This window comes from Taudactylus pleione, unplaced genomic scaffold (assembly GCF_031769625.1).
Source record: "Taudactylus pleione unplaced genomic scaffold, aTauple2 ptg000903l, whole genome shotgun sequence".
NCBI classification, from domain to species: Eukaryota; Metazoa; Chordata; class Amphibia; order Anura; family Myobatrachidae; genus Taudactylus; species Taudactylus pleione.
Window position 1 is genome coordinate 4,049,152 of NW_028285304.1, and position 24,803 is coordinate 4,073,954.

Sequence of the window (24,803 nt, forward strand, 5' to 3'; positions counted from 1 at the left end):
AGACGCAGTCACGGATGCAATATGGTGCACCTCTAATCAGGCCCATTGTCTCTCTTCATATACAGTAAATACTGCTTACCTTCTAACTGGACAGAAAGGCTAGCACTTATATATGAACTCCCACCCATCACAGGCGAACTTGAAACTTTTCTCATAATACATAGTCTTAGCTTCTAGCAAAGCTGTTTTACAGCGATATGCCAGCCTTTAACAAAATAACGGTGCTGCAGACATAAGGGGAGGGAGAGGTTGTATTTACAATGCTTGCTGATGACTAAACACCCTGCAGTACATTATCAGCGCTCTCCTCCCCTGTAAACAAAGGAAGCCCACAAAAGAGAAAATGTATCAGCAAGTTTTCTGTTTTATTTAAGATTTTAGTTTTAGTTCTGAAGACAGAGGTACATTTTCTCGGTTTAGTTTTAGCGTCAGGTTATAACCATGTGTAATTCATCATATTTCTTTCCCCCTCGTATAGGCTTCTCCTCTCCCTAATCCGGTCAATACTGCAGAATAATTCCAGAAAGTAGAAGGTTAGGCTTTTAGAATTCAGCTGACGAGTCAGGACTTCCACGAGGGTCCTCAAAAAAAAAGTTGCCTCGATAATATTGAAAGACGTTTGGGTTCATAAATCAGGAAAAAAAAACAAAAACCAACATATATATTGCAATCTCCCAACACACGTACTGAATTAAGGGGGGCAAAAAATTTCACTTTAGTGCAAAGGTTGCCCAATTATACAAAAAGAACCAGATGTCTGGTTAAGTAGCATATCCGTGATGGCTGAAATTTACTGGACCCCTTTGTGGTTTTAAAAAGGCGACCAATGGTGACTCAACAGCATGAATCAAATACACCAACACCTTCCACAGATCTTCAGCAACAACAACAAAAAATGATGATCAAGTTTGAATTGATAAAAGATAGAATTCCCATTGTTTGTTAAAAAGCAGTGGATCATTTCTAAGATGGAAGTTTCACTCTTCTAATCGCAACGTTCCCCGTTTTAATGGCCTGCTGCTCGGGACCTGGAAAAGCACCTTCATACATGGCAAACATTTTAAAGAATGTGTTTAACAAAAAAAAAAAAAATGGCGACAAGAGACTTGCCAAATCCCATTTCAACTTGACCCCTTCAACGCCAGAGGGTTCAAAAAATATATATATATATTTGACAATGCAGCCCCTTTGGTCCTGAAGAAAATAAAGTATGAAATGGCACCTTTGCCAGCACAAACTACTGAAATAATTCCGAAACAGACCCCACCAAAAACAAAAAAACCCGTTAATGGCATTGAAATTTTTACGGTGCTCTCCCTCAACGATAAAACATTCTCCTTAGTTACTAATCATGATAGGCTTCTAATTCACTTCCCTAAATATTTTATTATTATTCCGGCTACTTTGTACTAGCTAGTTCTCAGAGCTGTTAAATCACATTATAATAAGCTGAAAAAAAAAAAAAAAAAAAATATCATGCAGCAGACCAATGATCTCAGGTATTGCAAATTTCTTGAGAATTTTCATACAATTGATTTATTTTATTTTTTTCGTCTCTCTGTAATCGTTCAGGAAACTCGTTGGTGCTTTTTGATGTTAATCTGCTAGTCACCTCTTCAAAATGACCTTTAGCACTGCAACAATGGCGGAAACTTAAGACTCCGGATATCAATTTAAACGTGGTAGGGGGTTCAGTGGAACCACCTCAGGACCAAGAGCCTTGGAGCATCCCGAAAAACTGCTGGGAGGAGGAGGAGGATCGGATGAGAGGGAAACACTGAGGATTTGATTTTGACTGAAATTGGGTTGGGGAAAGTATTCCCAAAATTTGTAGCTGTCCCTTATTTATTTATATAATTTTTTTTTTTTAATGACGGTCCAGGGCTGAGCTCTGTAGTAGATCTGTAGGTGTTTTGGTAGGGGGTCTGAAGGCTGTTTGAAAGCCTGGGGGTGGGGAGTGGTAACTGGCGGGGTTTGTTGGGGGGGGATATGGGCTCCAATTTGGTCTGTGTAGGGGTATCTGTGTGCTGAAGAGATTATTATGAGGGTGGTGGGGAGGTATTGAGCTGCTGGGGCCGTCCATCTCTGTCAGGGCTTGCAGTGATTTTAACCAGTGTGGCGGATTGTCATCTTGCAGAAGTTCTAGACCGTTTCCTGTGGATGACGGGATGCCTGGAGAGGAGACAGAAGAAACAGCCGTAGTGTGAATAGAGAAATAAGGCTGGTTTGTGCAATACACAGTTATATTGTCACATCTGGGAATGCCTGTTTAACAGTTGCTGCATTCTGTGGTACACAAACAGCATAACGACCCTCCTTACAAAATTCAAAACTTCAATGTACATTCAGAGAGCTGGTATGTACTAAGATAACTAGCGCACAGGTATCGCTAGAAAAATGGTGCAGCAATCCAAATATAGAAAGTGAAAGCAGACATCTAGGTTTATGTAGGAGGTGATTGCTTGCTACGGGTTAAAATACTTTTTGCACGATTCAGTTTCTACATGTTCCAGAGAGTTTTCAATAAAACAAACATTAGGCGGATTCAATTCAATGCGAGGCTGTGAGTAGAATCTACCCTTCCTGCGGTTAAAGTGCGGAAGCTGCCGAGACTCTATACAACTGATTTTGCCCCTAGGTTTACAGAGCTATTGTAAGACACTTAAAAAAAAAAAAAATCACACAGAAAGAGAACAGGCAAGAAGCATTAATCGTCCAATGGTTTATCCTGACTATAAAGGTCAATGAGTATCTTGGCAATCGGCTGCAACAGCAAGGCTTGGACTGGCATTTGCTTCGACGGTACCAGCAGCGCGCACATTACAGGTGAGGAGAGCAGCTCCAAATATCTGGGGGATACACTCCCCCAATAGAGCCTCCTGTCCTCCCTAAGCTGACCTATCAATTCCTGCATTGTGGTTTGACAGGTATGCAGTCCCAGTCAGCCCTTCTCCCCATGCAGCAGGTCTCCCCTCCCCATCACAGCGAAGACCAATCCAGCTTATAACATCGGCAGGACAGGAAGAGGCGCAGAGGCACAGCGGAAGGCAGGGTGCCGTCGGCCCACCAACGTCAGTGTGTGATCAGCAGGGCACCATAAGGGCAGGGCGCATTTTAACACTTAACAAACGGGCAGGGCACGGCGCCACACATAAACTGCCTAGCAGGAACACTAATCGATACACCCCAATCTGATACATTTGCTCCCATTAGTTAATTTATACCACCCATACACACCAATTTAATACGTTTGCTTTCCTCAATGCCTTTACATCACTCATACACACCAATCTAATCCATTGATATTCACGAGTTTCTTTACACCATCCATTCCCCCATCTCTTTCTATCAGTGGACACCATGTTATATAGAAGTCGCAAGTTCATATTCCGAGCCAGCCAGTCTTGCAATCTAATCTTTTGTGCCTTGACAAAAGGTTAAAAAGAGTTTTTCCACCTTCGGATGAATTTAGCTCCCTGCCACGTCTATTACACATTGTATTTCGGTGTTCAGATCGGCGACAGAGTTGTTCATTTGTATCGCCTTTGGTATAACAGCACAAAACTGCCTCTGGATACAATTCTATGTTATACACAATAAATAACAACTGAGCATTTACTCAATAAACGAAGCGAACCTGCAAAGCACAGAAAGCAGCTGGAAATAGGAAGCGATGCATTTAGCAAAGTAGCACGTGGCTCCCTACAAACCAGTGAAAGTTATCTGATAATGGAAGTTCTGTGTACAAAGCCTGTACCAAGCAAGGCTTTTTGGATGCTTTCTGAGCCGCGACTGATTTCAGAGTCCGTATTATCACTATGCTGGTGAACCTGTGAGTGCCACGATTGCACAGTATGAGGGAAATGTATGTGGACATGTGGAGAAGTTACCGAGAGCAACCAACCATTTTATAGAACGTACTTTAGAAATACTGGCTAGAATCTGATTAGTTGATATGGAAAACTTCTCCACCTGTCCTCTCTTAATAAGGTTTGACACATCTCCTCCTTAGTGAGGCTGAAAGAGACAAAACCCTGCCTAATTTCTGTGTTGTTACAGGGGAAGGGGTTATCCACAGGAGGTAAATAATTTATAGTCAAGTATTTACCATATCACACCTATTAAACTTTTCTGTATGGAAGGACCATCACGTATAAGAGAAGTTAATAACATTTAATTGATATTGGTCACTGAATGGGTCTTCTTCATGAGAGCTTAGGTTTGCACGAAACACGGTAATATCAGGCAAACACCGGATTAAGGTGTCCAATAAAATGTATGGTAGAATGTACTTGCCCTGGCACCTGTAAGGCTGGTCCCCAGAAATTAATTTATACACTTGAGAAACTACACCTTTCTGGCTCTCCAGAAGCCTGGATGTGGTGGCTTTTTAAGGTGTGCATCTGTTTTAAACAGCCACCAGTCTTGTATTATAAATCCCTTACACGTATGAAACAATATGTTTGAGTACAGGTATTCAATAAAAAAGGAAAACCTGAAATCCCCTAAAATTTAAATTATATATATATATTTTTTTTAGAAATATATATATAAATATATTTATATATATATATTTTATCAATGGGAAAAAAAAAATCAAGCAAATGATTTTTTTTTAAAAAAAGGGCAAAAAACTAAGTTATATTTACGAAAATAGTAGGGGGTTGCAATATAATAAATATTAATATATATTAAAATCAAGGCCACCTGTTTTTCAATATTTTATTAGAAAACATTTAAAAAAAAATCTGGGCTGAGAAAATCAGCTTTAATTCTACTAATTAAAGAAAAAAATAATGCACCAACACTTCTATAACAGTCACTCATTCATACATATAGAAAAACATACCATCTGCTCACTCTTGAATAAATGTGGAGTATGGTTTGAAAGTTCAAAATAATTTTGCCCTCATACCCAACTTTTTTCCAGGGTTGCTTACTCCACCCACTATTAAAATTGTATAGAAAAGTCAGCAATCAAAACAAAATAAACCCCCAATTTCTAACAGTTCAACTGAACACCGTAGACTGTATATGAAGAGGATAGATAGTTGCGTATGCTGGTTACAGGGCTCTCATGTCTTCCCCACTTGGGCAGAAAGGGTATGTAATATTCTGATTGAGAAACGGTTACCTGTGATAATGGCGGGATCCATCCAGCTGGTCGGGCAGTCCCAGTTCAGGCTGTTGGATGTGGCAGTGTTGGACGTTGGTGCACTGTGGGTAACGTTGGATAGGGAAGCATTGGGCAGCCCACCAAAGTTGATGTTTATGTTGGGCAGAAGTGCCCTTAGACCGTCCTGCCATTCCTTCATATTTATACTCTCTATTGAATTGCTGTGGTCTGGGAGGTTTATAAAAAAAAAAAAAATTAAAATAAAAGAAAGAAATAAAAAAATAAAAAAGTTGCCATTAGAATTTTTAAGGGTGATGAGAATTTTAAAATTAAGTCCTTTAATTTCATAACTGGCTTGAATGCAACTAGATTTATATAAAAAAGGGAAAGCCATCTTTTGAAAAAAATTCACACTGCTACAATATATGAAGATAAGCTTCGACTGCCGACCGACGTGGAAGTTAATACAAGACACCAGTTAAATTACTGGTAAGAAGTAAAAATAATAATAATTTTTTTTAAAAAAATTAGACCCTCCAAGAAAAATGCACATGAGCGCAATGTGGTTATGTAACTAGATTTTATTTATTTATTATATTTGTTAGGGATGAACATAACATGTAATTTAAGGTTATGAATAAAAAAAAAACAAAAAAAACAATAGCAACATCATGGATGTGTTCCACTCATGAAAATAGTCTTATATGTAGGAAAACAGACCACAAATGATCTTGGATTGTGGGTGGTTTATAGGCAGCTAAAATACGGGGCTTATAGCACAGGATAAGTGACATCTTAAGTACAATACTGTCACTCAAAAGGAAAAAAATACTATATTTCAAATAGACAAATTTAAAAACAATTGAAGAATATAACTGCCCTGCTAGCCATGTCACTGTGTGTTACAGTATATTATCCACACCATAAAAAAAAAGTATTGGGAGGGAAGATTGTGTGTGCATATAAAAATGTGACACCTGCATTAATATATACCTTTACTTGGTATCCTTGTTTACCTTGCACTCCATCAGGTGTACAAATAGTTAAGCAAATTCAGTAAAATCACTATGTAATGTTTTAAAGTAATATTTTCTAAGGATTAGTACAAGTACAATCCTAGTGATTACTGTACATGTTAATGAAATTAATAAACGTAAAATTTGACAGTGTTGCACAAATTTTGTGCATTTTTGTTGGGGAAGGGAATTCATTGATTACACTGTAGAATATTAAATGTAAATTAAGTTTTTGTGACTTTTTATTTTGCAATAAAATGCTGTGTCTTACTTTAGCCTCCAGACACCACCATTGCATTTACTTTTCTTAGGGGAGAGTGGGGAACAAAAAATAATAAATAAAAAGAAAACAAGGATTTATGGCCCAATTCTTCCATATATGTATGGCAGTGTAAACCGTAACATCTTCAGGTTTTAAATAATGCATAGTTGTTTATAACTAGAATGCTGTATTACAGAGTAATTGTAACCCCCCTCGATTTAATCAGTGAGAAATATCCTATAACAATTAAAAAAATTTTTTTTTAAAAATTAATGCACTTAATGTCAAGAATGGAGTTAGTCATTGTAAACTTAATCATTAGCTATGTTTACCTATTTAAAAAGATAAAAAATATTAGAAAACAAACCATCTGTAATGAAGGTGCATTATAATGTATAGGTTTTCCTAAATGCTGTCCAATCTAAATACTAATTGTATTGGAAACAGTTTGATTAAATCAGCACCTGCTGGAATAATCATTTTTAGCCAGAAGAGAAAGAAAATGATATAGAAACGCTAGAAATTGCTGATTTTAATTTGAAGACCTGCATACTCCACATTTATTCCCAAACTCAATGGTCTGTGCGTCACAGGTTTAAAAGGGGATCTGCACTGAGCATGCATCATTAGACAAACAGTACATAGTGAAATCATCACATACGCAATGATGTGCACTCACAAACACATTTTCCGACCCAATTACTGCATCCTAAAAACACACAGACATTAAACAAGCTTAATTTTTGATAAAGAAGTCTGCACCAGTTTTAAACCATTCCTGCTTTTGTGCGCAGCATCGACTCTGCGGTAACAACTGTCAAAATGAATGTTAGGTTGTAGTTTTCATTACGGATAGGGCTCTCATTTTGTAGCACATTGGTCTATATTTATAATTTGTGTTACTTACTGATGAACGTGCAAAAAATGTATTTACTAACATTTTGAAAGCGTCAGCAATGAGCTTTATAATTGGAAGCGCACACACACACGGGTAAAATATGAAAAAAAAATGTTTGATTCTTACAATAGTTATTCTATGGACGGAATTAGTATGAAATACCGCCAGCCGCATGGCCGGCGGTTCGATTCCCGTCACCGGCAGCCCGACAGGAGCAGAGTGCGACGCAGCGGAAGCCTGACAGCGCTGGAAATTCCGATCGTGGATAGGTAAGTATCCACTAACCTAACCCCCCTAACCCTCCTTAGGGGTGCCTAACCCTAACTTCCCCCCCAAGTGCCTAACCCTCATTCCCCCTCTAAGTGCCTAACCCTAACCACCCCCTTCTCCGCTGCCTAAACCTAAGTCCCCCGGGGGGGTGCCTAACCCTAAGTCCCCCCCGGGGGTGCCTAACCCTAACCCTCCCTTTCCCTAGCCTAACCCTAAATCCCCCCAGGAGCCCTAAACCTAACCCTCCCCCCCCCCGCGGCTGTCCGCTCGCGGCGCCCGGCATCACTACGATCGTGATACCGGGCGCCGGTCTCCCGGCGTCGGGGAAATGCGGGCGTCTACATCTAGACGCCCGGCATTTCACCCTTGCCGGGATAAGACAGTCGGGAAGCCGGCTGCCGGTATTTAGGCAGTCGGCTTCCCGATTGCCTCCCCTATGGACCTACTCCAAATAGCTAACTACAGGAATGACAAAATATATTTATTGTTTTAGGGAATGAACTAGGAAATGAGCCAGGACAGACCTTGAGGAGTTATGGAACTGATATATATCTGGTTATGCATTGGGTTGCCCACCAATCTACTGCATGATAGAAAAGCTCTGCCACATGGCTATTTGGATAAATTCCATCTTACACTAAGGGGGGTATTCAATTAGGTGCGAAAAGTCAGTTTCTGCGGAAAACTTTCGCCGGTGACGTAATTTTGCCAGGCGACAACTTCTCCCCGTATTCATTTCCAAAGACTTTCTCCGATGTGGAAAGTCAATGCATTGGAATAGCCAAAAAAGATTTGCATATGAAAGCGGTCGGAAAAAAAGTGCAGAATTGGGGTTTTGGGGTGCAAACTTGCGGAAACCAGCCCGCACCCTAGGGACAGCTTCCCAAAAGTAAACAGTCATAAAAAAATAAAAAAAACCTTACCCCAAAAAAGTACTTTCATATTGGGGGGTAAAAAAACAAAAGTTGGGGGACAAACTTAAAAACTAGCGAAATAGACTCCAGGGGGGGTCCCCAAGTATGCCCCAGGTGTTTAAAGTTTGCAGGTGTTTGCAGCAGGTGGAGTTTTTAAGTTTTTTTTTTTTTTTTTTTAAACTTCACTTTAGCAACTTCAAAATATGCTAGCACCCATTTTCATGTACCCCAAATTTGCTAGAACTACTTCTTTTCTGCAAAAAAACCTGCTAAATGCTATTCTTCACCACTTCTGCAATGACGCTAATTAGCAGCTATTGAGAGCATTTAAGTTTCAGCAGGCCTATTCAGGGGTATCTATAGTCATCCCCAATGTCAGTGCATCTTTTAGGGGGTGTCAGTCTGATTTCCCCAAATCTGACAGGAATTTTCGCTAATTCCGAATTCACCGGGTTACGTTTTCGATGATTTGGAATTGAATACGGGGATAAGTGGGGACGAGCGTGATACTTTTCCGCATGGGAAAACCAGTGATGTGGGCGAATAGTCCGGCATGTGACAAGTACAGGACTTTTCGCGGCTAATTGAAGATGCCCCTAAGTCTTGTCAACGTGGTTAGTAGACGACACACACAACATGTTACACCTGCACTTTCCACCATGACGAATACCAGCCTGAGATATGGTGACTTAGTTAATTACAGGTATCATTTGAGGGCCATGTGATGCGTTATTAGGCTAAGTGTCTGACCTTAGCATACAATCACGCAAAACGCAGCCAGCTTCATCTAGCATTAACTGTTAGAATAATGTCTATGTACACGGCGTGGAAATGTTGGATCAGAAAGGATTTCCTATAAGACTACAGCATTTATCTGTACGTAGTGAATGTGGAGTGGGGAACCAGTTGTACAGTTCCCAATCCCTTCAACAAGAGCCTCAAGGCCCCACGAGATCCGATACTAAAATATGTTAAATAAATCCAAGTGAGAAACCTATTTTTGGCTATGTGCAGTGTCGGATGTGTGTCTGCATGTCACAAAGAATTACGGTATAAGCAACGGCGCTAATTCTTCCTGGTGTGGTTAGTCGCGAGGTGCAACCATTCTAGCAGTTTCCAATGCATCCAAAGACAATTCACGCCCATTGGTTCTATTTCAAATCCCTCCCTGCCGTAAGAGGTCCCCAATTTCTGTGATTTGCAAACAATGTTTGTCCGCTGCCTTCATCCGCCTATCCCACGGTTCGTATATATTGCCGACTGCACAGAAATTATTTTTCCGGAGACAGTTTACATTTAGTTAATTTTTAACCAAAATTTTTGTTTTCTTTAAAATCAGATCATAAAAAAAAAAATAAAAATTTTCAGCAATTACTTTGTGCACACATTCAACTTTCACGCACAAAATCCTAATGCCTAAACACCCATTAGGAAAGGGGGACCAGCATTCCTAGGTTGTGACCTGCTCACACGCTAGATCCTTTATGCTTGCTGGAGACTTACTACCTCTTTCTCCGCTCCATAAGAATTGCCTTACTTTCCCCTCTGACCCTGCACAGTGCGTTCCTACATTGATCAGGAATATCGGCCTGGAGGTTCTTGCTTTGGCATTAATCCACCTTTCCAAAAACAGCAAAAAAATCCAGGTTCAACACAAAAGGTTTGTATAATAAAATCTGCACCTGGAAAAAAAATAAAGCTGCACGTGAGGGGGGGGGGGGGCGGGGGGGTGAGTTGCTGCTGCAACGGCGCGTCAACACCAGCTTGACTTACACATTTTTTTTTTCACAGACCCATTGGGCTGATAGCAAAAATGTGCATGTCCAGAGTTACCTTAAGCGCGGCATGATCACACCCATTTGAATTCCCTGACAAGGCATATCATTTTGAAAATAGGACAACCAATCGCGGTAAACTGTGTTGACAGCAGGATGTAAGATCTGGGCATTAGAACCCCCAATACCATCCCTGGACTTCATGCTTGCCATAGCATTTGGCAGGGGAATTCCCCCTCCTAACAATGCTTGCTATAGCATTTGGTAGGGGTTCCCAAACTGTGTGTTGCGGGCAGATGGTCTGGTCAACAATAAAAATTATTTGGGCCGGTCGCCTTAAGAGTGACAATGCAAAGCATTTACACAGACCACGTTTTTTTTTTTTTTTGTTTGTTTTTTAGGTGTGTAGCTGCGTGTCCCAGTCTTATCCTGTAAGTTCTCCTCCTCCACCCGGTTTCCTCCAAAACTCAGCAGGGAGCCCCTGGCAGAACGATGCAGATAAAGTGGAGGTTAATAAACACACCATGAATGGTCTGAATCCAAACACCATTTATCTCTGTGCTGTGGAGTCGCACGGCCTCAGTGACCCCCAGCCCTATATGGGAGACTGCACCCTCAGGATAAGCCCATGAGAGTTGATCCAGACATTATATTACAATTATTGCGAATGAAAGGCTTCTGTGATCTAGGATCTGGTGGAGAATATACACATTAAATTCCACCTCTCGTTCTTTTATAAAGCTCAGTTTACTGAACAACAACTGAATTTGGTCATTCCAGGCTGGACAGCATTCTTTCAAAGGTTTTCACCACTAAAAAACGATTATGCATCACTGAGTATTACAAATGTACTACTATAATCCCTGACACAAAAACGGACTTTGCCTAAAACCCGCAGCTGAAATAGCAGACACACACTGCCGCTGCAATCTGCCAGTGAAGAAATGAGTTGTTCACAACACCTGTAATCTAAGGAAACCGCACAGTTCCCCGTTTATTTCCATGGTCGCCGATATTGCTAAGCAACGTAACCTACAGAAAAAAAAAAAAAAGTTCAAGCTCACATTTAATATCAGGATACAACCACTTTTGGTTCGCACTGGTAGAAGTTGAAAGTCCCCATAGGATTAGTTTATCCCAGAGCGGCTGGGATTCCGGCAACGTTTCACCGGCGATTGACCCTTCCTCAGGTGGCATTTGCATTCCGGTCACTCCGAAACAAAAATCACTCCTAAGGGAGACCATACAGTACTTACCCGTGCGCTGTCTTTATTCCCAACCCATCAAACTGCAGCAAGAACATTTTTTGTCAGTCGTCAATTTAAAGCGTAAAGCCAGAGGTTCCCAAACGCGGTCCTCAAGGCACCTTAACAGTCTGGGTTTTAAGGATATCCAATGCTTGGCCACAGGTGACTTAATTTGGACCTTCGTCAATTTCATTTAACCTGTACTCAACCATGGATCTCTGTGAAACCTGAACTGTTGGGGTGCCTTGAGGACCGCGTTTGGGAACCTCTGGCCAAGCCCTACTGCGAATATCAAGTTGCAGTATCAGGTGTAATGATTATTTTGATTAGACATTTAGAGTTACCCTTTAAGTGATTAGTATACACAGAACAGCACCAGTTTCACGTTATAACTTCCCGTCAGGTAAAAAGAGACCACCACCCATGTCAGTCTGTACCGTCTATACCCCCACTGTCTCCTAGTGGATGAAGGAGAAACCACAAAAAAAAAAAAACTTTGTCCGGAACTGAGGTAACAGAACCAATATTTAAGACGTCTCCGGTCTTAGTGCTCTGCCCATCACCACCACTGATGGACTCCGCAGACAAACCACCAAATTAGTTTCAGTAGGAGTACAGGTACGAACTGTTCTGCAGCAAGAACCTTTACCCGGTAAACTTTCAATGACATACAACTTAGTATCGAAAAGTCCTCCCACTTTAGGGGAAGGTGTAGAGGGTATAGAGTAACCTACCTGAAATGGGAATCCCTCCCAGGCCTGTGTTGTGTTGAGAAGGGTGGCTCAAGTCCATGAAATTACTGTTTGAGGTCGGGTTTGCCGTGTGGTTCAAGTGCATGATGTTATTACGTGGAAAGGCCATCCACGGATACCGTGCTGCCTGGCCCGGGAAACTGTACGAGTTATAAACTGCTCTGTGCTGAAAGGGTGGGAACCGCTGTGGCAAGACAGGATAGGTGCTGGAGATAGAGTTGGCGTTGGCGACTGTGATGGGGTGGAGGTAGCCGGAACCTGGCCCTTTGGCAGTAGTGTGATGAGAAGGGTTTTGAAGAGATGTGGGGGACAGTGCAGGCTGGTCTTGGACAGACAGTTCTTTCTCGATCAAGTCTGCTAAGGCTTTGCGGGTGATATCAAAAGGATCGAAACCTAAATCATCCTCTTGCTGTTTAGAAGAAGAACCAAACCCAAACGCAGCTTGCCAGTCTGTAGATGAGGACACCGGGATAGTTTCTGCACATAGAGAAGACATTTTACATGTAGTTTTCAGCTTAAACAGTTTAGAAATGCAAGGACATTCATGCATAATTATATTTTATAGGTTTATAAATTACATTCCTAACAGGTTTTCATCAAACACTATCAATGATCCCAGACACTATCAATGATCCCAGACAGTCTAATACTTAAAATGACACCTGAAAAACGGTCATTCTAAAAAGCTGTTTTATAGAGACTTTGGAGGATCAACCACCTTGGCAGAGGTCACCTACGTTAATTGGCCAACAAGGTAATAAATAATACACACAGTAAGAAACTTCTGATTTTGCCACTAACCAGGAACTCTTAAGATTCAACTGTATACAAAGGACGCAATGTGCAGGTCCGGAACAGCACATTGCGCCCACCAGCATTTATGGGGGTGCAAGGGAGAACTTGCGATGCCGGCACTACCGTAAGTGGCTGATATATGTGCAGCCGGGCATCGTGGCAATGCCCGGTGACACATCGCTTTGGATACAGTTCCCCCGCCCCCCCCCCTCAGAACACACATCTGCAAAATTAAATACGTACAGTAATAACAAGACATTTTTTTTTTTTTTTTTTTTAACATAGGGAACTTATTACATAATACGTAACACATTAACAAACATGTAACATATTAAAAATATTGGCCTGCGTTAAGTTCTGTTAAAGAGGGAGCACCGATAAAACGGCTATCAGCGCCACCTCTCATCTTCTTTGCATCCATGCCAAGAACCGCAAGTCAGCGGTTGTAAAACGAGTTAAGTGCAGTGATGAATTAAACCTCCACAGCAGCCAGACCCCAGTTCTAGGCAGAGTTGTGTAGCCATGTGAACAAAGCCCAGTATCCCAGTGGTTGCTCTGGGTTACAGCACACGCATTCTGCTTGCCGTATTCATGCTTCAGCGAGGGCACTGGTAAAATTATAGGCTGCATTCCCAAGCACACAGATTTAGCTGACAAAATGGCTGCCTGGAATCTGCACAGGCAAAATGAGAACTTTAACAAAAGCCTTTCTATACGGTGTCCTTTTTTTTAATCACCTGACGTGAAGAGACTTTGGGGCTCTGGAGCCGTTGGCCATTCGCTTGATGTCTGTGGGGAACTGGGAAATGGAGGGAGACCACTGGGGATGGGGTTAGGGTGCCGGAAGTTGTCCGAAAACAGAGACTGTGATTCTGTCATGGCATCCTCGAAGGGAGACCGTGCGCTGTGATTGGCTGAATTGATGGGGACGACCGGGTTGGGTTTGGATAAACCTGGCGGAGGTGACGGGGTGTCACTTGTTAATATCTGTGGGGAGAAATAATAATAATAATAATAATAAAAAAAAAACAAAAAAACACTGTTAAGTGAGATCCATGTCGTTACATCATGAGATTATAGCCCGTCTTCTATAAATCAATAGAAAAGGAATAAATCAGCAGAAGAGGTCCCGTAAAGCTGGGTACACACTACACGATACTGTTAACGTTTGGGACGATTTCGAAGCATCGGAGCGACAAATCATTAATATCTTGCAGTGTGTATGCACTACATCGTGTAGCACGCGCTTCTGTGGTATCATCAGCCGCATTGCCTGATCTTTTGTATATGCAGTCAAATCAGGCAATGCAACTGACGATCCCAATGCAGTGCTATGCGGCGGGGCCCAGCATATTGGATCGCTCGGTGTGTATGGACCGCCCGATATGTCTGCCCGTTGGCGGGGGTGGTGGTGTTGCGTCGCTGGGTAGACGCGTCGTTTAGTGTGTACCCAGCTAACCTTCTCAATGCTAAGGATGTCCCATTGATGGGTCTGCCATCCATTGTCTCCAACTATCATTTAGTTGGAGACAATGGATGGCGGACAATGCGCAAATATAGTTAGCGCATGTGTAAATGAGCACTGCCAATGCCGGGATTACATTTGTAAAAACCAGCTGCAAAATGTAAACAAAGGCGTCCTCGGACATTCAGTGGGCCTTAACGGTCAATGATTGTTAAACACTGACAATCAATGGCCAATAGGTAACGTCATGTGCGAAGATTTAAAACGTACGCAGTATTAGTACGCAATGTTGAGAACAAGCTCAACCCAAACCTATACTGTATATAGTCCTTTAGATAGGTGTTCCTATGAGTTGTGGTTACTGATCGGGTCCTCATGTAGCAGGATAACCCTAGGAGTTATTCATGTAGCGGGAAAGTATGATCCTATGACCTATTACACAGACAAAGTCGCAGTGACATTCCTGACCAAGGCCCTCTCTGTGTGGAGTTTGTATGTTCTCCCGCTGTTTCCTCCAGGTGCTCTGGTTCCCTCCCGCACTCCAAAAACACCTCGGTAGATAAATTGGCTTCTGACAAAAATACTATGTTTGTGTGTGTTATGTGATAGGGAATATAGGGGGAAGATGTATTAAAGCTTGGAGAGAGTTAAAGTACCAACCAATCAGCTCCAGTCAAGTTTTTCAAACACATCCTGTAAACTGATAGAAGCTTATTGATTGGCATCTCTAAGCTTTGATAAATCTTCCCCTTAAGAGTGTATAAGCTCCACCGGGCCAGGGACTGAAGTGAGTGACTGAAATACTCTCTGTAAAGAGCTGCAGAATGTGCGTGTGATAAAGAGCTTAATAAATAATAATAATATAAATCACTGGCTACTCACCTGTTGTAAGTTGTCACCATTGCCTATACTTAGTGACTCTGTTGATTTGTCGACAGAACTGAAAACAGAAACAATCACATTTGTGAATGGCACATTTTATTTTGCGGATACATCATAGCAAGAAATATTCCAAGCTGATAAGAGTTTATAGGGAATACAGCAAGATTATTGGAAGATCCAGAGTAAGGGAAGGAATCATTATAGAATTTGGTCAAAATCCACAAACACAAAAAGTTTTCTCGGCAATCTGACCGTCAACTTCAATATAAAACAAGACAAATATGCAACAGATACAGTTCTTCACAATAAGTACACCATTTCCCAGCTTTAGGTGATTATAATATATTGGCATGCACATGCCCTTAACTATAGATACATGCGTGTGAGACAATTATATATTTTCTTATCATATAGGTGTAAACATAAAATATAAAATTACCAACATGCTGCTTATTGAGGTTACTAAGGCCCAATGACAACATGCACAACAAGACAAACACACTACAATGAACAATATGCCGACCCAATACAACAGCTAAATTCACAGACACCCCATAGTATCCCATCTCCTACAGGACAGATAAGGGTTAAATAAAGAAGAGACATTCGGTAACAAGAGCATTCATTCTTCATTACACAAAGTCATATAAACAGGCATGGTAAATAAAAGTGTCACTGCTCGGAGATCAATCAGGTACCCGGCACTGGAGCATGCTTCTCGGCACGGGTGTAAATGTGCTGGCAACACGCACCAGCCCCCAATTCAAATAAGACCGGTTGGAGGAGAGGGTGCTGGCAACTTTTCTAAGTATGTATACCAACCGAATTATACTGGGAATCATCCGCCATTTAGTTTGCATTACTCTTTATATTGTGCAATTAGGGTAGAACAATCTATGTATACAATGGATAGAGAGCGCTGTAATCACCGACTGACAACCTGTGAATTCCATCAATGACCAACGTAAAATGATCATACCTCCTGGCTGTTGGAAGCATAACGATTTATAACCTGCTTCAATATTCATGAGGATGCAACATAACCATTCGCTGGGAACCATGGACATCAGGTATCTAAGGGTGACGGCAGTCAGGGGCGGTCGTCCCGGGGCCCCCACCTCTAGGGCACCTGCCGAAGTGGGGGCGGAGCCAATACAGCTAATTATGTAAGGTGCCCGCTTTCATTAGCAACTAGCAGCTCCTGCATGCAAGTGTGTATGTGTACTGAGCTTCGAAAGGGGTTGAACTGCGCTCATGCGTGTCGGCGGGCGGCGTGTTACAGTATGTGGTGGGAGGGGGGGTGGAGGGTAATGTTGGGTGGATAGTGGGTAGGCTGGTGTTGGGATATCAGGTGGGTATATAGGTGGGGTGTATAGAGTGCTGCACCTTTGTGCAGGAGTACCGTATCCTGCACTGCGGTGGAATTGGAAGGGGGGCGGGGTAAGGTGCGCTCTTCCTTGGTGTCGCGATACTAGCTGTTGTGGTACGGTTGGTGGGTGAGGTGTGGGGTTTGTGTGTGCAGGAAGGGGGGATACTGCGAAGTAAAAAATAAATAGTGAATAAATAACCAATGCAATGAAGGATGGAATGAAATGAAAAAACCAGGCAGAGTGTTGGGGGCCAACTCTTTTATTGGAGTAGTCACAGTGCTGCACCGATTGTGTCCCGGGCAGTGTGGGGCTGACGATGGTGGTGGATGAGACTGGGGAGGTGGGCAGACCCTTTCAGGGGGCTCCTTGCCGTGCGGTTCAATGACCGGCACGGAACCCCTGCTGGACCGTTGGTCTACAGTCTTAGGAGTCGGGTAGGTGTATGTGTACTGTTTTTATATGTATTATTGTGTATATATATGTGTGTGTGTGTATATATATATATGTGTTAGCGTGTATATATATATATATATATATATATATATATATATGTGTGCAGTATGTGTTAGTGTGTGTATACTGTGTATGTGTTAGTGTGTATATAGGTTTACAGCCATGGCCGAAAGTTATGAGAATTACACAAGTATTGGTTTTTACAAAGTTTGCTGCTTCAGTGTTTTTAGACCTATTTGTCAGATGTTACTATGATGATATACTGAAGTAACATTACAGCATTTCATAAGTGTCAAAAACTTTTATTAACAATTACATTAAGTTTATGCAAAGAGTCAATATTTGCAGTGTTGACCCTTCTTATTCAAGACCCCTGTAATTCGCCCTGGCATGCTATCAATCACCTTCTGGGCCACATACTGACTGATGGCCGCCCATTCTTGCCTAATCAATGCTTGGAGTTTGTCAGAATTTGTGGGTCTTTGTTTGTCCACCTGCCTCTTGAAGATTGACCACAAGTTCTCAATGGGATTAAGGTCTGGTGAGTTTCCTGGCCATGGACCCAAAATTTCAATGTTTTGTTCCCAGAGCCACTTAGTTATCACTTTTGCCTTATGGCAAGGTGCTCCATCATGCTGGAACAGGCATTGCTCCTCACCAAACTGTTCTTGGATGGTTGGGAGAAGTTGCTCTTGGAGGATGTTTTGGTACCATTCTTTATTCATGGCTGTGTTCTTAGGCAAAATTGTGAGTGAGCCCACTCCCTAGCTGAGAAGCAACCCCACACATGAATGGTCTCAGGATTCTTTACTGTTGGCATGACACAGGACTGATGGTAGCGCTCACCTTTCCTTCTCCAGACAAGCGTTTTTCCAGATGCCCCAAACAATCTGAAAGGGGATTCATCAGAGAAAATAACTTTACCCCAGTCCTCAGCAGTCCAATCCCTGTACCTTTTGCAGAATATCAGTCTATCCCTGTTCTCTTTCCTGGAGAGAAGTGGCTTCTTTGCTGCCCTTCTTGACACCAGGCCATCCTCCAAAAGTCTTCGCCTCACTGTGCGTGAACATGCACTCACACCTGCCTGGTGCTATTCCTGAGCAAGCTCTGCACTGGTGGTGCCCCATTCCCACAGCTGAATCAACTTTAGGAGATGGTCCTGGCACTTACTTGACATTCTTGGGTGCCCTGAAGCCTTCTTCACAACTATTGAACCTCTCTCCTTGAAGTTCTTGATGATCCGATAAGTGGTTGATTTAGGTGCAATCTTACTAGCAGCAATATCCTTGCCTGTGAAGCCCTTTTGGTGCAAAGCAATGTGGACTGCACGTGTGTCCTTGCAGGTAACCATGATTAAACAGAGGAAGAACAAGGATTTCAAGCTCCACCCTCCTTTTAAAGCTTCCAGTCTGTTATTCTAACTCAATTAGCATGACAGAGTGATCTCCAGCCTTGTCCTCGTCAACACTCACCTGTGTTAACGAGAGACACACTGACATGATGTCAGCTGGTCCTTTTGTGGCAGGGCTGAAATGCAATGGAAATGTTGTTTTTGGGATTAAGTTCATTATCATGGCAAAGAGGGACTTTGCAATTAGTTGCAATTCATCTGATCACTCTTCATGACATTCTGGAGTATATGCAAATTGCCATCATAAAAACTGAAGCAGCAGACTTTGTGAAAACCAATACTTGTATCATTCTCAAAACCTTTGGCCATGGCTGTGTGTATGTGTTAAGGTGCATACACACGTAACGTTGTTGACGACGTTGTTATCGTTCAAAAAATCGTTCAGTTTCTGAGTTATAACGATCAACAATAATCTTTCAAGCGCGTTCCAGTTTGTAGTCATCGTCCATTTCAGACTGTCCAACATAACTATTTTCATTAAGGGATGGAACATTTTTCGTTCATCGTTGTAAAAATCGTTCATTACACTTCAAAAATCGTTCACTGTTTCAAGGGAAAATCTGACAGAAAATCGTTGGTTACAAAACCGTTACGTGTGTATGCACCTTTAATGTGTATATATGCCTACCCTCCAACATGACCCGTTCCATCAAGTACAAAACACACTGCTCCTGGATTCCCCATCTAATGTATGATTGCAGTCACCTGTGTTGAACTAGGTAATTGATGACACGTGTTTCAGCACAGGTGGCTGCAATCATACATTAAGAGGGAAGTCCAGGAGCAGAGCAGTTTGTACCTAATGGAACGGGTCATGTTGGAGGGTCTGTATATGTGTCAGTGTGTGTATACTGTGTATGTATAAGTGTTAGTGTGTGTGTTGTATATAAAATATACGCTTGCTGCATATATGTGTGTGCTCTTAACATAAGGCAAGTAATCGGGGGGGGGGGGGGGGGTAGGCTCCATGTGGCAGGGAAGGGGCATAGGCTCTGTGTGGCTTGGTGGGGGCCCCCACAGCTAAGTTGCCCCAGGGCCCCCGCAAGTCTTAATCCGGCCCTGACGGCAGTGAGGTATGGCAGAACCTGTTGGCATGCTGTTACCTCGCTGATAAAGACTTCTCTTCACGCCCCATAGACGTGCGCAGAAAATGTGCGATTTTGGCTTGGCATCATTGTCAGGGATGTGTGTACCTCTACATCACAACCGCATAATGTAATTGTCCCCTAAGAGCTCAATGTCGTCACTAGTTAGTAGAGAACAGATAGGCAACTGTTAAAAAATATTAGATTAATCCACAAAAGACTTTCATTGTGCGCAGTAACTCTAATTATGTAAAAACAAAATGTAAAAGTTATAGGAGCACACAGTCAAACTAATACTTGAAACAAACAGTAAAAAGTAACCACTCAGAACCTACTGACAGACACAAAAATATAACCACTTAAATCCAAAAAGCTTCTTCACGGAAAGTAAATTCATGTCATCTGTAAGCTCCACACGCCATTATGACTAAACGTAGCGCACAGACCGCCACACACACGAGATGTAGGATCTAATTAATGACACAAGCAGGTGACCAATTCTCTTACTCACAAAAACAAACAGACGTGACTACTGGCCATTTCAAGTCGGCTATCCAATGAACGCAACATAAAGAGACATTACAAGGAGTTGATGAAGCCTGAATATAGTCTCTGGTACGGACAGATGGAACGCACAACAGACAGGAGTCGGGAAATGCTCAGATATATAAAATTAATAAAACCGGTCAGTCAAGAAATCACTGCAGAAGAGAAAGCTGTGTGACCTCCAAAATGGGAGAAAAAGGTTAAACGTTAGTAGTAGAATCGTTGACCAATCTCCTGATAATTACTTGGAAACTTGTTTGGCCTGTCTCATCAGGACACCACGATCAGAAGACATCAAGGAAAGTAGGGTTAGAAGTTAGTCAACTTAGTGGAAGAAGCACGAGCTAGAGGAATGGTTCAATACAGTCGCCCAGATAATGATTTATCAGAGTGTGTAATGGAATGGAATTTAACTGTATACGCGGCATAAAAAAAAAAAAAAAGTTTAAATGAACTGGACACAAAATTAAAAAAAAAAGTTTCTATTACCTTATGTTTCAAAGACTTTGAATATTATTATTGGAAAACCATTAAGAAATGGAACGATACTTTATAATAAAAAAAAAAAAAAAAAAGTCACATATACATACCTTGTATCGTCCTCTATGAGACTGCCAAATTTGGCAACATTAAGCTCCGCGGTATCCCAAAACAGCCTAAAAATTTGTGAAAAAACAGTGATTTGAAGTGGTAAGGGTGTGATTAAAAAACAGAAAGGAGGTGTCATGCTTTTAGAGGTGGAGGAAATGTATATTAGATCCAACATTACAGAGCTACATTTCAAAAAGTTAAAACTAAAAATTAAAATTAGTATATTTCTAAAAAAAAAAAAAAAAAAAAAGAGTCACTGCAAGGCTTAAAGGGTGAAAAAAAAGGGGTTTTCCAGGGGTACTTCCAACTTTTAAAATATTTGTTGATCTATGGTCACTCTTCAAAAGTTCAGTCATTTTGCAAAGTAAAAACAAACACGAAACGGCACTAAGAGCGAGCTCTTGTGCACAAACTAGCTACAGACGTCAGTGAAGAAATGGAAGATGGAATGAAATCACATGGTACGAATGGAACGAGACAATACAAGATGGAGGTATATATATATATATATATTTTTTTTAAAAGCCATGAATAATAATAAAACAAACTAGCGAACCACCAAGAGAGAAAGTCAGTCCAATTACCCAAAATCTGAGTCGGGAGCGACCGAGGTCAAAAGGTCTGGATATAAGCAATTATCTAAAATGGCAGGCGACTTTCTGTGTTCCAATGTTAGTCCGTTGGCGGATCTGCTTGAGCTCTGTAATGATGGCCAGGCGTCTTTGTTATTACTGTTGGGTCTACAATATGTGGATAAAAACCCAGAAGATACAAAGCAGAAAAAAAAAAAAAGCAATGAAGAAATTTAACTAGAATGCTTAAAGAAAACATAAAATACAAAGTAAGAGTGGAAACTCTGCGTGTAAAAGTTAAAAAAAAAATGAAAGACCAGTAACTGTGAATTAGAAGTATCACGGGAATTGTAGGTGGACTTACATCAGTTTGCATAGCACAACTAAATAGTTACAAGGACGACGAACTAATACAAGAAAACCCAAAATAGATATTATATATAGAGGTGTTGGACATCGTTAATTTCATTCATGTGCTGCTCCTGCTCCTTGTAGCCAACACTCAGTCTGTGGCCTCTAGCTGTCCTCCAGCCCCCTCTTCGCATACACCAAGAAGGCCCTGTCACACGCAGCCTGACCTCACGGACAGTTACAGAAGTGTACACATCACTACCGCCCCACAAAGATCACCAACCTTGCCTCCTGAATTACTCTGTGCTGCTCAAAAAAGGCTAACGATCGGATTGGCTTCACACGAAATATTGCATAAATAAACAACGGTGTTCTGACCCTTGCCGAGCACACCTTACAAAGCAAAGAGCACAACAAGTCTCCCCCAAATTAAGATTGTGCACTAACAATTTACCATGATAGCAGAATTTGTTGGCTCTGTTGGAGCACTGTACAGCCATATTCTGTTGCAGCACAGAACGTAGGTCATATAATCGCGACAGCTCCATAGGCCCAATTACAAATTTGGAACCACCCTGTAAACAGAGTTGTCTGTTTTACAGATCAGTTTGATATATAAACTTTCAATGCGAAAAAGACCTTGTAGTCTTTAATAACATTTGCCTTCACTTGTGTGACCTCAGTCACATCTTTCATCAATTACTTTCAAAGCAAGACTCATTTCTTTGTTGCAAAGTATTTAACATGGATATGTCAGGCCACAGATATTAACTAAATGCACATAGAGAAAAGCAAAAAAACAAAACAAGTAAAAACAGAACTTGATGAATAATATAAGTCTATATATAAGCTGCAACTGCACAAAACTGTGCTACAATCAAACCTCCAACTTCACCAGACATGAATATTTTAGTGGGACCATATAAGGGCCTATGGAAATAGTAATGAACCATTATTGGGGACTAATGGAGGGTACATTCAGAACAGAGTTGTTGCCCGTGCCGACCCCCCCCCTTACACAAAGTGATATCGGCAGGTAAAAGAATCACTGCAGCTCTTCTGTGTACAGACGCGCCACATGTATCGGTGAGCAGAACGGGACTGATTAACGGGAAGCCGAGATGGGAAACATGTTTATAGAGAAACGATGGTTAAACTGAAAAATTCTTCTTAGAACATCTTAGCAGTCTCTGATGTCTACATCAGAAGTTAAAATGGAAGTCACCTAAACCTGTGCAGGGTTAGGTGCCACAACCACGTCTCCCCCATGTATTCAGGGAGCAAAGGACAGATTAGGATAAGGATGGCTTCAGTTGGGCATCCTAAATCCTAGAGATTGTTCAGTAAGAAAACCACAAGTGGCTCCTGTGCTGACGCGCTCATCTTCCCCGCTTCTCTCTCCGAAAGCGCCCTAGTTTCTCTTTGATGAGACGGGCATGTATTAACCAAAAATCCTTGTAGTCACTGTGTAGGCAATCGCCTAAAGACACATGCATTATGGGTGGAGAAACTCTGTAAATCTATAAAATACAGGACAGACAGTGGCGGAACTTTTGGCGGTACAGCCGGTGCCTTGCACCGGGGCCCGCTGTGGTGCAGGGGCCCATAGCCGCCGGCATCTAGCAGCGCCGCTGCAGCCGACGCCACAGTATTTAAGTGTAGTGCGGACCGCAGTGAGAGCAGTCCGCACTACACAGTAACAAACACACCGCTGCCAATAAGAGTCTGTTATAGGCAGACGCTCATTGGCTGCTGCGTCCACGGAGGGAGTCGGGCTGGAGCCCTCTCATGAGCTCCGCCTTCCGGCTCCCGCAGTGGGTGATGGGAGAGACGTCATGATGTCTCTCTCATCGTGCAGAGCGGGAGGACAGAACAGCTGACGGCGGCAGGCGCAGGGATTCAGGTAAGTGTGTATTTTTTTTTGTGTGTGTTTGTTATATATCTATGTAGGGGGCCCACTACTGGGGGCACTGTATAAGGGGCACTGCATAGTGGGGGACCACTTCTGGCGGCACTACAGGGAGCACTGCACAGGGGGGACCACTCCTGGGGGCACTGCACAGGGGGGACCACTCCTGGGGGCACTGCACAGGGGGGACCACTCCTGGGGGCACTGCACAGGGGGGACCACTCCTGGGGGCACTGCACAGGGGGGACCACTCCTGGGGGGCCAAAGTATATTCTTGCACCTGGGCCCACAACTCTTTACTTCCGCCACTGAGTACAGACGTGGTCAAACGACAGCAGGTAAAAGCTACCATGTGGCATGGAGGAGGGTTTCCCCAATTTATATAAAAAGTGTCATCACAGGAGCGACAAAACGCTATTTTGCCAGGATCCTATTTTACAGAATTAGTAACTAATGCAATCACAGGAAAGTGTACATACTCCCCACTGAAACTTTGTACCTTTCGTCTAATACTGGGGTACTTCATAAACGGATAAAAATATGTCCTTTTAATTGTGAATCAGGGTGATTCCCGCTCATGACCTGGGCCTCACCATACAGAGTGAGAACAGCAAGTCTCAACCGACACGCAAAACCTAAGTAGATGGACAGGGTCACTGCATATGAACCTAAAGGTGCCTACACACTTGGAGCTTATTTACACGATCTGGCCGATTCCGACGCGTTGGCACGACAGATCGTGTAAAAAATGCCCAAATCGTGAGCCCTCAATCATGATCACAGCTGGTCGCACATCACATCGTCAGATCTGCCGTGCTGTAGGGCAAATCTGCCAATCTAGGACACGATGCGCTGAAAAAAAGTCTGGATGCAGGAGAGATCGTTTAAAGATTGGACACCAAATCGTGTGAAGAGCCGCCGGGGAGAGTTTCAAGGGAAATCGTGCACGATGTCGGATCGTCAGCAAGTCGGTAAGTGTGTAGGCACCTTAACTGCTCCTATAACGCAACATCCGGTATGCAGCACTAAATGAAATAAATGACTAAAGCATTGAGCAGACACCCTATATTACACCCCACATAAGAAATAAACACGTATTCGGAGACGAGCACTTCTCTTATAT

General features: G+C 42.3%; 1 protein-coding gene across 7 annotated transcripts in view; it reads right to left on the reverse strand.

Moving 5' to 3' along the window:
• Positions 1-355: 355 nt before the first annotated feature.
• The window catches only part of CNOT4 (CCR4-NOT transcription complex subunit 4), a 79,282-nt gene continuing 54,834 nt past the window's right edge, over positions 356-24,803 (reverse strand). For 2 of the 7 annotated variants that reach the window (XM_088459261.1, XM_088459260.1), the window contains exons 8-13: positions 20,848-20,913; positions 15,393-15,450; positions 13,783-14,032; positions 12,233-12,727; positions 5,135-5,344; positions 356-2,172 (exon numbers count right to left, since the gene is read on the reverse strand). In XM_088459261.1, the coding sequence (XP_088315387.1) occupies positions 1,868-2,172; positions 5,135-5,344; positions 12,233-12,727; positions 13,783-14,032; positions 15,393-15,450; positions 20,848-20,913 (1,384 nt within the window). In that variant the 3' untranslated portion in view covers positions 356-1,867. The remainder of the gene's footprint in view (positions 2,173-5,134; positions 5,345-12,232; positions 12,728-13,782; positions 14,033-15,392; positions 15,451-20,847; positions 20,914-24,803) is intronic. The other 5 variants (XM_088459263.1, XM_088459262.1, XM_088459267.1 and 2 more) reach the window with 3 other exon arrangements.